This window comes from Cajanus cajan, chromosome 9 (genome assembly GCF_000230855.2).
Source record: "Cajanus cajan strain Asha chromosome 9, NIPB_CcT2T_4, whole genome shotgun sequence".
NCBI lineage: Eukaryota > Viridiplantae > Streptophyta > Magnoliopsida > Fabales > Fabaceae > Cajanus > Cajanus cajan.
The window spans coordinates 7,138,826-7,155,155 of record NC_138525.1 but is presented as its reverse complement, the minus strand read 5'-3'; the positions used below and the strand labels follow the sequence as shown (position 1 = coordinate 7,155,155).

Sequence of the window (16,330 nt, the reverse complement as noted above, 5' to 3'; positions counted from 1 at the left end):
AGGGTTTGCATGAATAATAGTCTCATATATATAATGTACGTACCTTAGGGTGGTTTAGGTTTGCCTTGGGCCTTGGGCCTGAGATAAGATATGTTATAGTATAATATATTGCAATATGATATGATATAGTTGAAGGGCAGGTCTGGTCTGGGGCGAGATCCTCGGGTTCGGGTGTGATTTGCTCAAATACCGAGTTGACGTCGCGCAACGCGTGCCCGGGGTTGTTTTGTATTCCTAATCCAGGCTCGGAGCCCGGCTGCGAAGTACGGTTAGTACACTAGCCCCCCGAGCTCTGAAGGCCGTAGGCCGAGGAGCTAAGACCGGGCTCGCTAAGGGGGGAGTGGCTTTTGCGCATACACTAACTGAAGGTCTGCCACGTGTCGCAACTGTTTGTGTCCTGGAGACGTTTGAGTGACGCATTAAGGGCAGTGACGGTTGTGTAATGATGGTTTTGCAATAAATGTGTCGTTAGGTGTGCCCTTCGACCGACACGTGTCGCGTCGGTTTTGATTTTTGGGGGAAAGCTTTTTTTTTTTCTTTTACTCGCGCCTTTTCGTCTTTACTCTTTGCTTTCCTTCTGATTTCTCGAGTATGAGAGAGTTTTTCTTGGTTTCTTGCTTCCTTTCGTCACCCTTCTCCTTTGTGCTTCCGTCGTTGTTTCCGGTGACCCCTTTCTCTGTAACACCCCAATTTCCTTAAAAGGATATTTTTATTAGTAATGGCATTTTCGTAATTATTGATGGCATTTTCGTAATTTTAATAAAGGGACAAGGGTATTTCTGGGTATCGGAACGGGCCGTTCCAAATGCAGAACGGGCCGTTCCAAAAGAGCGAATATGCTGTTTTTTTCGAGTTCCAGAACGGGCCTGGAACGGGCCGTTCTGGATGGAGAACGGCCGTTCCAATTGGAGAAAGGGTCGTTCTGGTATGGAGAACGGGCCGTTCTGCTAAGTCTCGGAACGGGCCGTTCCGATTTTGGAACGGGTCGTTCCGATTTTGGAACGGGCCGTTCCAGTTGAGAAATTTTCCCACGTTTGAAGGATCCGGAACGGGCCGTTCCGAAATCAGTACGGCCGTTCCGGTTGCGCCAGTTTGCCTATAAATAGGGCCAAGGGGGGGTGAAAATTTTTATACAGAGGAAGAAAGTGAAATTTTAGAGAGAGAAAGAGAAGAGAGAGAGAGAGAGAGAGAGAGAGAGAGAGAGAAAGAAAGAGAAAGAAAGAAAGAAAGAGAGGGAAGAAAGAGATAATCCAGAGGAGGAGACCCTACCCAAGTTCCAACTCCGCTTATCCAGGTAAGGGGGGAGTGAGAACCTCGCTCAGGAGTGTGGGGATAATTGTTGGATAGTTGTTTGTCGGATTGGCCCCCAATCCCTTGCTGTTGTTCTGTCTGATTTTCTATTTACTCTATTTTGTTCTTTGTTGAAGATACCGTTGTTCTGTTTGATTTTCTATTTACTCCACTTTGTTTTTGTTGAAGGTGCCGTTGTTTTGTCCGATTTTCTATTTATTCTACTTTGTTCTTTGTTAAAGGTGCCGTTGTTCTGTCCGATTCTTTATTTATTCTATTTTGTTCTTTGTTGAAGGTGTCGTTGTTCTGTCCGATTTTCTACCTTGTTCTTTATTGAAAGTAATAAATGAATATGAAATTAATGTTAACAATAAATGAGTTTTAATATGAATAAAAATGCTCTCTGGATCTCTGTGAATACCTATGCGGACCTTAAGAGGAGTATTTATGACATGACCTTGTGAAATATGGACAAATGACATGAGACATATGAATAGACTATTGAGACATGATATGATTATGAGACTATGACAAATAATGACATGATATACTTGATGAAATCTTGTAATAAGTTAAATATTGAGTTCATGAAATAATGAATGTATGACATGCATCATATGCATATATTACTCCAGGTGTGCCGCTGAGGCCGCATACCAACGATGCTAACAAGGTGTACCTTAGGGTCACCGACAGTTGATGCTAACAAGGTGTACCTTAGGGTCACCGACAGTTGATGATATGCTAACCAGGTGTACCTTAGGGTCACCGACAGTTGATGATATGCTAACCAGGTGTACCTTAGGGTCACCGACAGTTGATGATATGCTAACCAGGTGTACTTTAGGGTCACCGACAGTTGATGATATGCTAACCAGGTGTACCTTAGGGTCACCGACAGTTGTGCAGGTGTGCCTTAGGGTCACCAGTGATGATATGTGAAACTTCCTTATGGCGCCACATGCATGTATTTATGAGTTGAGTTCATGACATCATAGTATGATAAATGAGTATATATGTGATATTGATTATTTATGTGTATTATTTACATATGACTTGTATTTGTTGTGTGTGTGTGTTATCTAACCTTTATTTCTGCATCTGAAACTGAGTGAGATGTTTCTCACTCCCTTGTTGTTTTTGTATATGTTTTAAATTATGTTGCAGATAATCAGCATCATGGGGATGTTGGTGATGAGGCTTAAGGCTTCAGTTGGGCATGCTCTGATAGGATGTGACATCGGGCATAGCTAGGCTTGTTTTTGGGATGTTATTGTTTTAAAAGCTTTAATTTTCTCTTCTTATGTAATTTTGAACGTTCTTGAGGAAAGATCAAAATGTACATCTTTGTTATACTATTTTATTATATGATTTTAAAGTTATAAATTAATTCCTAACTAGGAGGCACTGCCACCTTTACTGGAGTTAATTTATATTTCCTTTATTTGTATATATATGATTTCTTGTTTTCCAATAAATTGTATTGAAAGTCTTAACCTCTTTTCTTTTATAATTTCTACACTGGAGTTATGATTTATGAGTTACGAATGTGAACCTTCTACCTTATAATATTGGAAACAATTATTTTATACATGAAAGATGTTATTAAACTATGAAAGATTTTAATTACCCAAAAAGAAGAAAAGAAAAATTTTATTGTTACATTTGTTGTATATTAATAATGGGGTAGAGGGTGTCACGTTCTCGTTAGGGTTATTTTCTGAGGAGGAGTATCAGGTACTTCCTTTTTATTTGTTTCTTCTCTCTTTTTCTCAGGACCTTTCTGGGTGTTCCTCTCTTTTTACTTTATGGCTGGTGGAAGTGGTGTCGAATCTTCTGCGCCTGTCGGGGGCAAGGCGCGTGGCAAGGCGGTGGCCGCCGGAAGGGTCACTGTTGAGAAGAAAGACCCGCCGCCGCCTAGAGGCTCGGAGCCAGGCGTTCCTGGTTACGACTGGGTTAAACGCAAGGTGGCTGAGGTTCAGAGCATTTTTCGCTCTTTCCTTGAAGTAAATGTGTTTCGGAGAACGCATAGGGTTTGCGATTCTTCCATCTCCCATATGATTCGGCTGGAGCCCTGTCAGGCCGATGAGGGCGTGTACATGGGGAGGTCTACTGATCCCCCCCATTTCTATGTGTATCAATGTTTTTTTAGGGATTTGGGTATCTGTCTTCCCTTCACTCAACTTGAGTGTGATTTTTTGAATTTTATCAACTCGGCTCCTTGCCAGTTGCATCCCAATAGTTAGGGTGTTTTTAGGGCTTTTCAAGTCCTGTGTACAGTTCTGGGTATAGAGGTGTCCCTTCGCGTCTTTCTTCATTTTTATCAGTTGAAGATGGGCGCTCCGCCTTACGGTATTCTGTCTTTGAGCGGGAGTAGGGATGGGGGTTTGTTTCTTCCTACTCCCAATCGTATAAAAATTTCAAGTCCGAGTTCTTCCGGGTCGCCCTTGTGGGTGTTGACCCTTTGAAAGATGAGGTGTTCTACTTCGGTGGTTTGCCGAGGTTTCCGTTTTATTGGTGTCCTAAGCCGTCTAGGTTTCACGGTTTGGGGGATCTGAAGGTGACGGCCGCGGAGGCGGCTGCCATTAAAAATCTTGTCGCGCTCCCTCGTCCGTTGGATTGCAAGCTTGTTTTGTCGCTTGCAAATTCGCCTTACAGGGAGAGGGGCCTAGAGAGTGAGTATTACGCATTCTGGTAGGTTATTGGGGCTTGTGTGGTTGCTTCTTATTGATGTGCTTTGCTTTCTTTTCTGCAGGCATTATGGGGAGAAACTTGTGGCGTCAGCTTAAGCATCGCTACAATGTTGCTGAGCTCGAGGTTCCCGAGCCTCCGGAGGAGGATGCCACCCCCCTGAAGACCCACCGGAAGAGGAAAAGGGGGAGAAGGAAGTCGGAGGGACCTCCGCCCCTTGCGATGCCGAGGAGGCAACTTCCAGGGTTGTGGATGCGGTGGATCTCACCGAGAGTCCTCCGGCTACGGAGGCTTCTCCGGTGGTTATGGGGGAGGCGACGCAGAGTGTTGGGCCTGCTGCGCGGGACGCCGAGGTAAGTATTCTATCTATTTACCCGCATTTTCCGTATTAGCTTCATTTTAGCTTGTTAAGACGGTACGGATTCCCTTGTTGGGCGGGGCTGGCATTGCCGAGGTGGAGTCCCGGGCTGCCGGGCAAGCTGCCCGAGTTGCCAAGGTGGTGAGTATCGTCTTTCCCGGACCTTCCCTTTATTTTTTGTTATGTTGTCCGGCTGTCCGACCTAGGTGATTTTTTGCAGGCAGGAAATGCCGCTGAGCCTGGGTTACAGGCGGGGAATGCTGCTGAGCCTGAGGTGCAGGTTGCCAGGCTGGTCGCCCATGCTGCTGAGGTAAGTTTTGTCTTCTTGTTTCCGTGGTTTCGTATGTCACGTTGTTTATTTTTTGACGTGGGATTTGTTTTTTGCAGGCGGGGTCGAGGGTCCCTAAAGTGGATTCTTTGGGTGCTGAGCAGGGAGCGCCGTCCTCTACTGCGGATTTAGCGCCGCAGGCGGGCTCGTCGCATGGGCCTGCCCGGACCCAATACCTATCCCATCGTTTTGGGAAGGGGATGGATAAGGTGCGGCTGCATCACGTGAGTGCCTCCGCCGACATGGATTCATTGTGGAGCGCGGGGGTGACTGCGGAGAGGTTCTTCCCTCAAGAATCGCTGAGCTTCGAGGATCGGGGATTGATTGACAGGGTCGATGCTGCCCAGGTCATGCTGTAGAGGGTGATGGGCATAATGAGCCATTGGAAGCCCAAGTGGGGTCAGCAGCGAGAAGACCTGGCCAAGCAGCAGCAGGAGCTGGCGCTAGCTAAGGTGAGAGGCCGACTCCAGCCGTGGAAAGAGGCGAATAAGATCCTGAGGGAGGATAACAAGGCTCTTAGCGCGGCCCTTGATGAGGCGAAGCGGCGGGAAGCCGAGCTTCAGACTGTGCGTAGTGACCTTGCGCGGGTGCAGAAGTCTCTTGAGATTGCGTTGCGATCTAATGAGACTTACGCTTCTCAGGTGGGGGAGCTGCAGGAGCTCGCCGCTTTCTCCCGGGTGCGGGCCTGCTCTCTGGAGGATGAGGTGACGTCCTCCCGTGACCAGGTGCGGACCCTGGAGGATGTTGTGACCTCTCTCAAGGGAAAGTTGGCGGCGGCAGCTGAGGAGCGTCTCCGCAATGAGGTCGTTCTGGGCGGCCGGGAGGACGAGATTGCTGCCCTGAGGGTAGAGCTCGCGGAGCTGGCAGCGGGGAAGGCAGCCGTGGAAGGGCGGCTCAACGAGGTGGAGTGCTCCGTCGTGGTGGAGCATAAGAGGGGCTTTCAGAAGGCTGCTCGTCAGGCACGGCTTCTTGCTCCCGGGTTCGACTTTTCTTCCATGCATGTGGAGAAGGTGGTCCGCTTTGGGAGGCTAGTTCAGGAGGACGATGTGAACGACAGTTCTAGTGAAAATGCCTCCGCCTAGGCTGTCTTTGTAATTTTTGTTTCCTTTTTCTTTTTTCATGTGTCGAACTGGTTGTAAATTTGAATTTATATATGTATGTGTTTTTCTTCCTTCGCGGCTGCGTTTGACTTTTCGACACTTGTGTGTCCTAAGGCATCTGGTGTGCTCTGGACTTGTCTTGTGTTTTACTTGTATGTTTGTTTTTAGGCCTTCACTTGGCGTCTGTTGTGTGTTTTTTGTGCATGGTGGTGTCTTTGCCTTGCGTTGGCCGGGTCGGGGTTAGAGATCGACCTCGGCTTTAAGTGAAGCGGGTTAGTGATGGCTCTAGTCTTGGCCTTAGGTGCACTTATGGCTTGTATTCCTTTTGTAAATTTGAGTGGGGCGACTTCATTAAGGTTCGTATCCGACCTTTGACGTGATCGTTAGGGTTCACACTTGATTTCCGCTTTACTTGCTTGAGGTTCGCCTTCGATCTCGTATTTGTGTAAACGGACTTGACCGCTCACGAAGGTTCTGAGGTCCGTGCGTGACCTCGGTTTTGGTTTATGCTTGACTTGGGAATGGGGCGTATCGCAACTTGGGCTTGGATTTGAGTGGATGATTTAGTTATGGTTCGAACTCGACCTTAGGTGATGATATTGGGGTTCATATTCGACCCCGAAGTGACATGTTTGAGGTCCGTATCCGACCTCGGATTTTCATGCTTGAGGTTTGTACTTCGACCTCGGTGTGAGGTGAGCGACATAATGAAGGTTCGAATTCGACCTTTAGGTGGGGATATTGAGGCTCGTGCTCGGCTCCGGGTTATGTGTTGGGGGTTCGCATTTGTCCTCACTTTGTGGTGAACTGGTTAACGGAGGTTCGACTCCATCCTTTAAGTGGGGATATTGAGGTTCTACTCGACCTCAAACTCAGGTGGGTGAAAGTGCGGACTCAACTTTTTACGAAGGCGTCGAGGTTTGTTGTCGACCTCGGCCTCGAGTTCTTCAAGCAAACTGATTTGGTTATGGTTCGGACTTGACCTTAGGTAAGAATACTGAGGTTCATACTCGACCCCGGTTTTACATGTTTGATTTGACTAGGGTTTGTGAGCGATTGGATTAAGGTTCGCATTCGTCCTTGAATGGGAATACCGGGGTTCGTATTGGACCTCGGATTTGCATGTTCGGACTTTTTACGAAGGCGTCGAGGTTTGTACTTGGTCCTTAACGAGAGTGCCGGGGTTCATGTCCGACCTCGGGTTAACGTGTTTGATTTAAGGTTCATATTCGACCTTGAATGAGAATACCGGGGTTCGTACACGACCTCGGGTTTACGCGAATGATTGAGTTAAGGTTCGTACTCGACCTTTAACGAGGGTACTGGGGTTCATGCTCGACCTCGGATTTGCGCGAATGGTTGGATTAAGGTTCGTACTCGACCTTCAACGAGAATACCGGGGTTCGTGCTCGACCTTGGATTTGCGCGAATGATTGGATTAAGGTTCATACTCGACCTTCAACGAGAATACCGGGGTTCGTGCTCGACCTCGGATTTACGCGAATGATTGGATTAAGGTTCGTACTCGACCTTCAACGAGAATACTGGGGTTCGTGCTCGACCTCGGATTTACGCGAATGATTGAGTTAAGGTTCGTACTCAACCTTTAACGAGAATACCGGGGTTCGTGCTCGACCTCGGATTTGCGCGAATGATTGGATTAAGGTTCGTACTCGACCTTCAACGAGAATACTGGGGTTCGTGCTCGACCTCGGATTTGCGCGAATGATTGGATTAAGGTTCGTACTCGACCTTCAACGAGAATACTGGGGTTCATGCTCGACCTCGGATTTACGCGAATGATTGGATTAAGGTTCGTACTCGACCTTCAACGGAATACCGGGGTTCGTGCTCGACCTCGAATTTATGCGAATGAGGGTGGTTCAATTTCGATTTTTACAGTAGGTAAGAAAGCAGTAGTTAAGGAAGCAATAGGTGAGCAAAATGGAGAATGTTATTAAATGATTCTGCGTGCCTCGTTAAAAACCCTCTCAGTTTGGGACTGAGGCGGGAAAAGAGTGCACGGTTTCGTTTGCACTAATGGGGGAACGAAATCTAATGGGGAGCGGTGGAGGAACTCCCCTTGCTTTCCTTGCCGGATGAGAAGATCCTTAGGCTTTCGGCGTAGCATTGCCGAGCTGTCTTTTGGTTTGCTCTGACGAAGATAATCTTTCCGTCATTCCCTGGGAACTTCATGGTGAGGTGCGGAGTGGATACCACCGCACCGAGGTGGTTTAGGGTCGGCCTCCCGATGATGATGTTGTAGGAGGTGTTGGCCTCCACGAGGAGGTATCGAACCATGATCCTCCTTGTATCCGGAGGTGTTCTGAAGGTTGTCAGCAGGTCCATGTATCCGCGGGTGTGGACCCGTTCGCCGGCAAAGCCAACTAGGGGCTCTGTGTGTGGCTGGATTAGAGAATGGGGGACGTCGAGCCTGAGGAATGTTGGCCAGTACAGGACGTCGGTCGAGCTCCCTTGGTCGATGAGTGTCTTTTTTACTTCCCAGTTGGCGATCTCTACCACGATGACCATGGGGTCATCTTGGTTAGGGCTGATTCCCGCATAGTCCTCATCAGAAAAGGAGATTGGTGGCGAGCTCTTGTGCGAGATCGAGGCGGTGGAGTGGGCGCAGTTGATGCTTCAAAGGTGTCTTTTCCGGGCCGAGCTGTTGGCGCCTCCTCCAGCGAAGCCGCCTGCGATTGTGTTGATTAATCCCCGCAAGGGGGCTGAGTCTGTCTCTTGACTTATTTCGGCCTGTACCGCGCCATTAGTATTTTGCTGGGACCCTGTGGGTAAGTCTGTGCGAGCTTCTGACCCGCGGCCTCTCCCGCGTCCCCGGCCTCCAGAGCCACCTCGGGAACCTGGCTGTAGCTGGATGTAGTGGCTGAGGTGGCCTGCCTGGATGAGTTCTTTGATGCGGTCCCGGAGCGTGCGGCACTCGTCAGTGGTGTGGCCGTAGTTCCTGTGGAACCGGCAGTGTTTGGACTTATCGACGCTGTTGGGGGTGTGGCTGGGTGGTGGAAGGGCTAGTAGGTTATTGTTACTGGCTTCTTCCAGGATGTGGACTCTCGGGGCGTTTAGGGGAGTGTAGAAGTCATACCTCCCGCTTCTGTTGGCTCTGGCCAGCTTATTGAATTGGCTGTCATTATTGACTTTTACCTTATCTTTGTGGCCCTGTTCCGGTTTTGCGGGGCCCTTCCCGCGAACTTGGTCGCAGAAGGCTGAGTGCTCTTCCATCTGAATGTAGCCGGCGGCGCGGGCACGCAGTTCATCCATGTCGCGGGGGGCGTCGCGGCATAGGCTGTCGATGAACGATCCGGGTTTGAGTACCATGAGCATGGCGTGCAGGGCGACCTCCGGGTTTAGATTCCGGATCTGAACCGAGATGTTGGAGAAGCGCTCCATGAAAGCTCGCAGAGATTCATCGTCATTCTGCCTGAGGTTGGCCAAGGCGGCCGAGGTTGTGTGGTGAGGCCGGCTGGTGGCGTATTATGCCATGAATCGCCGTACCAAGGTGGCAAAGCTGTCGATGGATCCGGCTGGTAGTTAGGTGTACCAATGAAGCGCGGGTCCCTTGAGTGAGGTCGGAAAAACCCTACACAATATAGCGTCACTGTTAGTGTAAAGGTTTACTTGAGTTGTGTACGAGTCTATGTGCTCGTCGGGTTCCGTGGTGCTGTCGTAGCGGTCAAGGTGGAGGGGCTTCCACCCGCGGGATAGCGGGGTCTCCATGATGCCATCCACAAAGGGATGACGGCGGAAGGGTTCTTGGCCCTCGGAGACGTGGGTGGGGGCCCTGCTGGTACCCTACCCTGTTCTATGCGTTGATGCATGAGACTGGTGCGTGGCAGGTCGTGAAGTCGGTGCCTTAGTCGTCGCTCGGGATTGGGAGGCTGAATGTGTCTCCTCCTCATGATCGTCACTGTCGTGCAGAGGTTGATTGGAGTGATGTCGAGGGAGCTGGGCACGGATGCGCTCATTCCTGGCGCATAACGCTGCGAGATCTGCTTCATTAGCGGTTCGCATTGCTGCGAGGTCATTCTCATGCTGGGCACGCATGTTCTGGAGGTCACCGTCGTGCTGTTGTCGCATCTTCTCGACTTGGTCGATCAGCCGCCTCAGGGTTGCAGCGTGGCTGTCCATGGTAGTTGAGTGGCTTGCGTCGTCTGCTGCTCATCTGATGTGGCTTCTAGTAGAAACCATGCAGGTGGCCGATAAGAGTTGTCTTGATCGGCCCCACGGTGGGCGCCAAATGTTCTTACCAGAATTTGACCGTAGGGGTGATCCGCCCAGTAAGATCAGCGAGCCTCCTCTGCTTGATGTATTGGTGCTCCAAGATGGGGGAGGTACCTGCAAAAGAGACTTCGATGTCAAAGTTAGGGTTTGCATGAATAATAGTCTCATATATATAATGTACGTACCTTAGGGTGGTTTAGGTTTGCCTTGGGCCTTGGGCCTGAGATAAGATATGTTATAGTATAATATATTGCAATATGATATGATATAGTTGAAGGGCAGATCTGGTCTGGGGCGAGATCCTCGGGTTCGGGTGTGATTTGCTCAAATACCGGGTTGACGTCGCGCAGCGCGTGCCCGGGGTTGTTTTGTATTGTTAATCCGGGCTCGGAACCCGGGTGCGAAGTACGGTTAGTACAACACCTTTTATTTAAAATTAACTATAGCTGATTATAAAATTATTATTATTTGAGTTTATATAAAGAATAAAACTTAGATGCATTACTATTGTTTTTATACCGTTTTCAATTAGATTTGAAGTATCATTTCGGTAATATGTATTTAAATTTAATGTATTGAACTAATCAAATTAACATCAAATATAAATACATATTATTAAGGTGAAATTTCAGTTTTAACTAGAAAATAATATTAATATCGTATACGATATTATACTTAAGTTTTATCTACAAAATAGTGGTGTATGTATTGAAAGTGTAAAATATTTCTAATTCAATTATGTACAAATCATTATATATATGACAAATTCGATGAATTTGTGTAGTTGTTAGGTATTCTACATTCACATGTGATAATGATTTATTTAATAAAAAATTTGTGTTTAATCTTTATTATGTAAAAAAAATTTGTCAAATTAACAATAGTCTCGATATTACATCTTAAATTAGTCTTTGGAAAGTAAATAAAAAAAACTTATGATAAAAAAAATCATTATAGATAACAAGTTTGTCAACTTTTACTATAATTTTACTAAATATTATACTCTACCGATAATTACTATTAGTTGATAGTTTAAAACGCTTTTACATTTATTCACAATATGCATAGATTTTAAACTCTCTCTATTAATATTTATACCTTTTCTTTATCCAATAAATATCTATCAATCAATATTAACAAATGGAACCCATTTTCAACAAAAAAAAAAAAAAATTAGAGCCAATTGTGCCTATCCTATATGTCGGAGAGCTTCTCATAAAAGCGGTGAATGACTTAAGGGTGTGTTTGGATGAGAAATTTTACAAATTCAAGAAATTTTAAATTCTTGGTATTTGAATTACTTTGATTTCAATTTCTATCATTCTTAAAATATTTTGTTTGGATGAGTCAATTCAAATTTCTTAAATTTTAAATTGTTAGGTTGAATATGATAATTTGATTCCATCATAGTAAAACTAATTTTAAAAATATATTTATATGTTGAGATTTTTAAATTAAATTTTATAAAAATAAATATTAATTCATTTTTAAATATTTAATAATTTTAAAAATTAATATTAGATAATATTTAATAATTTTAAAAATTAATATAAGATAATATTTAATAATTTTAAAAATATTTTTGAATATCCAATAATTAAAAGAATAAAGAGATAAGATAAAATATATAGGTGAAATAAGAAAAATAAATATGAGGAATTTCAAATTCTCCCATTTTTGGGAGAATTTGAAATTTTACTATTTTAAGGAATTTCACAAATGCTTGGATTTCAAATTCTTTGTAAATTCCTCATCCAAACAAAGCATTTTACCTCAAGGAATTTGAAATTCTTCAAATAAATGATTTTTATTCTTTTATTTCTTATGCTTTTGATTTGTCCATTTATTTTATATAAAAAAATTATTTATGTATCTTGTGTTCAGAATGTAAGAGAATGAGCCGTTTGTTTTAATTTAAAAAAATTATAAAATATAGTATTTTTAAACAAATATTTTTAAGTAAATAAGAATTATTTCTTTTAAAAATAGATAATTTTATTTTTAAGATAACCAATTTAGAAAACATTAAAAAAATCGAAAACTACTTATTCTATTAAAATATATATTTTTAAAATTAAATAAATTCAACTTCAATTACTATCATTTTGGTTATACTTTTATCGTTTAATTACAAATTATTATATATGATAAATTTATTAATTTTTATAATAATTATTTTTAAAAGTATATTAATAATAATTTATTAGTAAAATAACAACTAAACTTAATTAAAAAAATTATAATGGTGATAATATTGCTTTAAGAATAATGGTAAAAAAAAAAAGCATATTAATAACATTTATACATTAAAAAAAATTGTGTAGTCATTTGTTAACATTGATCTTTTGTAAAGAATTTTTGAAGCACAGGGGTGGGAATTTTTTTTATTCATGTAAAACAAACTTTTATAAGGTTTATAACATTCATCAGCTTTTTTTTTTTTTCATTCATCAAAACTACAATGATAAAATTAATATTTAAATTTAAGACACTGTACTTATTATTCCAACTCCCCCCTAGCAGTAGTGATTCATTTATGTACTTATTAAATTATGAATCGGGGAACTGGTGTAAATGAGTAGAAAGTGAATGAAATAATTAATTATATATTCACTTTTCATTTCTATTTTTTCTTTTTTCTTTTTTCTTTTTTCTTTTTTTCCTTTATGCTCACATCGCTTATCACATATAATATTTGTCTGCTTTTCTTTCTTACTTCTCTTATCCTTCTAGCTAGCTTTCTCCTTCTGTAGTAGTCAATGGAATGATAGCATTCATACACTTTTGTGCTTATAAATAGCACTAACCCTCTGTCCTTCCTACATCTACTAACTTCACTTCCTCTCTTGCCTTTCCCCTTATTACTTTCCCTCTTTAGTTCCCTTCAAATTCTATCCAACACACCCTTTTTTTCTGTGTCTTTGCTCCTCAGGGAATACTCGTCAACATAGTAATTTTTCTCTCCAAAATCATCAAAGTTTTGTTGACATGGCTAACTACAAAAAGCAAGCAGGGTCTTCTTCATCAACCATGAATTTCGACCATCTTTTTGGCCCCAGAGACTCCTCCTCCTCTACTTCATCTTCATCCACCCTCTTTGGATCCATCTTTCCACCTCCATCATCTGTATGCACCATCACCTTCTCAATTTTCCATCTATGCTTACTCAACACTTGATCAATTCTGTTTGATCTATATATATGCATGTTTTTTTGCTCTATTTTTCTCAGGCCATGCTACTTATTAATTTTTTAAATGTATTGTTCTCTGACTTCACTTCTGCATACGTAGTTTTGGAAGTGAAGGTTGTATGTTCATTTAAGGAAACATAACAGCATGTAGCTGTTGAGGGGATTATGGTAAAACTAATCACAATTTTTAGTAGATATCTTTTTGAAGTGAAGGTTGTGTGTCCATTCTGTAATAATTGCAGGTTTTGTCCTAGGTTTAAAGTTGTTCTTTTACCTTGAAGAGTCATGAATAGGTAGATCATTTCGGTTTTTGCTCTAAATAGTTATTTGAAATTTTGAATAGTGTATTTGATTCATGGATGTAATTTTTCGTGTTAAGTGAGAAGCTAATAATTAATTCTAATTATTGTTACATTTTTTGCATCTTAGACTCTCAACCGGTTTTAAAATTAACATGCATGAAGTATGTAAAGCATGCCAGACATTAATTAGGACTTGTGTGTGTGAATAGAGCATAGTTTTTTTCAGTCAGACTCTTTGATCAACAAAGTAAAATGCTTTGATGATAAATAAATAAAATATAAATAAAGGGAGAAGAGGGGAGTATATACCCGTTGGTGAATATTATAATTGACATATCAGTCACATGTACTGAACCTGTTACTGATCTTTCCTTAACTTGTAAGGTTGGAGGGAGAGAATCAAGACTGCAAGAAGTGGGAAGCAAAAATTTTGGAGCATCAGGTTCCTTGAAAACTTCCTGCTATATATATTCGTGTATTTAAATAATGTTAATTACTTTGACTTGATTGCATGATATATATATTGCTACGTACCTTTTCCAATTCAGCTTGCACATATCTAAAATGTTGTCTACGTAGTTGGAGCATATATGGCTTTAAACCTTACTTTGAATATTGTCTGGATTTATTTAGTAATGGTTCAGTTTGGATTCTCTATATAGGAACTCAGAGTAATAAAGGTGAAAACAGTAGTCGCAAGAATACCAATTATCAGAATGAGACAGTGGAGCCCAGCAGCTACTTCAGCTCTTCTATCTACTATGGTGGTCAAGAAAATTATTCCCCTACAAGCAGGACCACTCAACCCCACCATGTTGTGAGTGCATGTCATAATTCTCATCCTTATTTTCTGTGGCCCTTCTTTCTCTTAAGTTAAGGACTATATATTATAAAGTCATCCATACTTCACCATCCAATGTTTTTTACTTGTATACTGCCTAAATATCTATCACTTTTTCGAGAATAACTTCAGGACATTAGTTTACGTATATATATTTTTTAAGCCTTCTCAATATTACTACTATCAATTTTCTCATTATTAAAGGCATCCTATACAAACTTCATCTATTGTCATTTCCTTTTCATTTGTTTTGTCTGTTGGTGTTTTCAATTGCTCTAACTATAATAAATTTTCATTTCGTCCCCCATAAACAGTTGTGATACTTATGTAATAATAAAAAAGGAAACTTAATATTTTTATAAAAAAAAAGTGGATAAAAAATAAGTTCCCTCTTCTGATTGATTGATCATCCGTAATTTTTTTCTAAATTTAATTTCCTGTATGAAATTTTCTCTGAAATATAATGTTTATATTTTTGACCTTTGCAGTTCAAGAAAGATAAGGATGATGGCGATTCCAATGGTAACGACTCAAACAGTGCTGCAAGGGGGAATTGGTGGCAAGGTAGGAGCAGGACAGTCTTGGACCAGTAGCTAAAGGAATTAAAAATGTCATCTAAGAAGATATTATAAGTGAAACACGTACAATTAATTTAATCACTTATGACTTATTGTGCATCTCTATTATTTTTTGTTTCTGCAGGTTCCCTTTATTATTAACATCTCACTATGTAGTAAACAAAAACCAGTATTCTGCATACCAGGTATCTATTCCTCACTCTTTATCGTCTTTGGTTTGCCTAGCTAGATACATAGAATTCAACAGATTAACATTTCACAGAAAACTAACACAGTAAATTCAAATTGATTAAGGTGGTGAGACTAGCTAAAACTGATTGGTTAGCATCGGTAACAATTTTACTATTAGATAAAATGAAGTGCAACGCATTCAAGCCATTAATGTATATGTAATTATGACAAAAAGTTAACACTGAACATAATTAAAAATAATTTTAACCGTTATATTCTAGTACTGCACACCCCATGCAGTTTAGTTTACAAGTCCATAGAAGATCCTCTTCAGCCTTTAATTGAACATAACTGAGTTGATACTGTTGTAGGATGAAGATCAAGCACGGGCGGTGTAGTCTACCCTAATTAAATCTATGGAAATAAGTCATGGTAGGGCATATATCCTACAAGTTTAGTACTCATTTGTCCACATATTGGGTCCTTTTTTGTCCCAAATATCTGGTAAGTTACTCCACAGCAGTCAAATCGCGACAACAGCTTGGGGCCAAAACTATCATTTGCTTTGTATTAATTTTATTTTATATTTTATATTTTATATTAAAAAGGTTCTATATTGGTTACCTTGTAGTCTTTTGGCTTATTATAATGATGTGATATTGTTCTATCACAAGTAATAAATAACGCATGTCTGATCCTTTCTTTTGAGTAAATGGTTATTGTGCTAATATATCAAAATTAGTTTAAAATATGATCAAATATTGTACAAGAGAGAGCGAGTTTATCATTTCACCTCTAATTTATTGCTTAACATTCTCAATTCATGCATGATTTACTTTTGAATCAAAGCGGGCATATATATCCAATATCTTATCCCTGTGTTTGAATTTTCCCGGGTTTCATCTTAACCTTTCGTTCATCATTATAATATTAAACGATTCTATACATAGGATTTTTCATTGATTCATTTTTCTACTAAGAAATTATACCAAAATTTATTATTAACGATAATTATTTAATGAGTTAATCATCTATATACTGTCAGTATAAAGTTTTTTAACATTAACAACCAATTATATCTTTTAATTGTGTCATGTCACTGTTAAAAGTAAATGTGTTTATAGTGACATAACACACAATTAAAAGATATAATTAATTGCTAATATAAAAAAATTTTACACTAACAGTATATAGGTGATTAACTCTTATTTAATAATAATAAATTAATTATCTTTATTTTATTA

General features: G+C 41.2%; 1 protein-coding gene across 1 annotated transcript; it reads left to right on the top strand.

Annotated features, from left to right (window-relative positions):
• Positions 1–12,737: 12,737 nt before the first annotated feature.
• On the top strand, positions 12,738–15,784 carry LOC109795543 (uncharacterized). Its single transcript, XM_020355080.3, has 6 exons — positions 12,738–13,129; positions 13,881–13,938; positions 14,159–14,313; positions 14,826–14,901; positions 15,040–15,100; positions 15,458–15,784. The coding sequence occupies exons 1-5, from the start codon at positions 12,992–12,994 to the stop codon at positions 15,054–15,056; spliced, it is 444 nt and encodes a 147-aa protein (XP_020210669.1). The 5' UTR covers positions 12,738–12,991; the 3' UTR covers positions 15,057–15,100; positions 15,458–15,784.
• Positions 15,785–16,330: the final 546 nt, after the last annotated feature.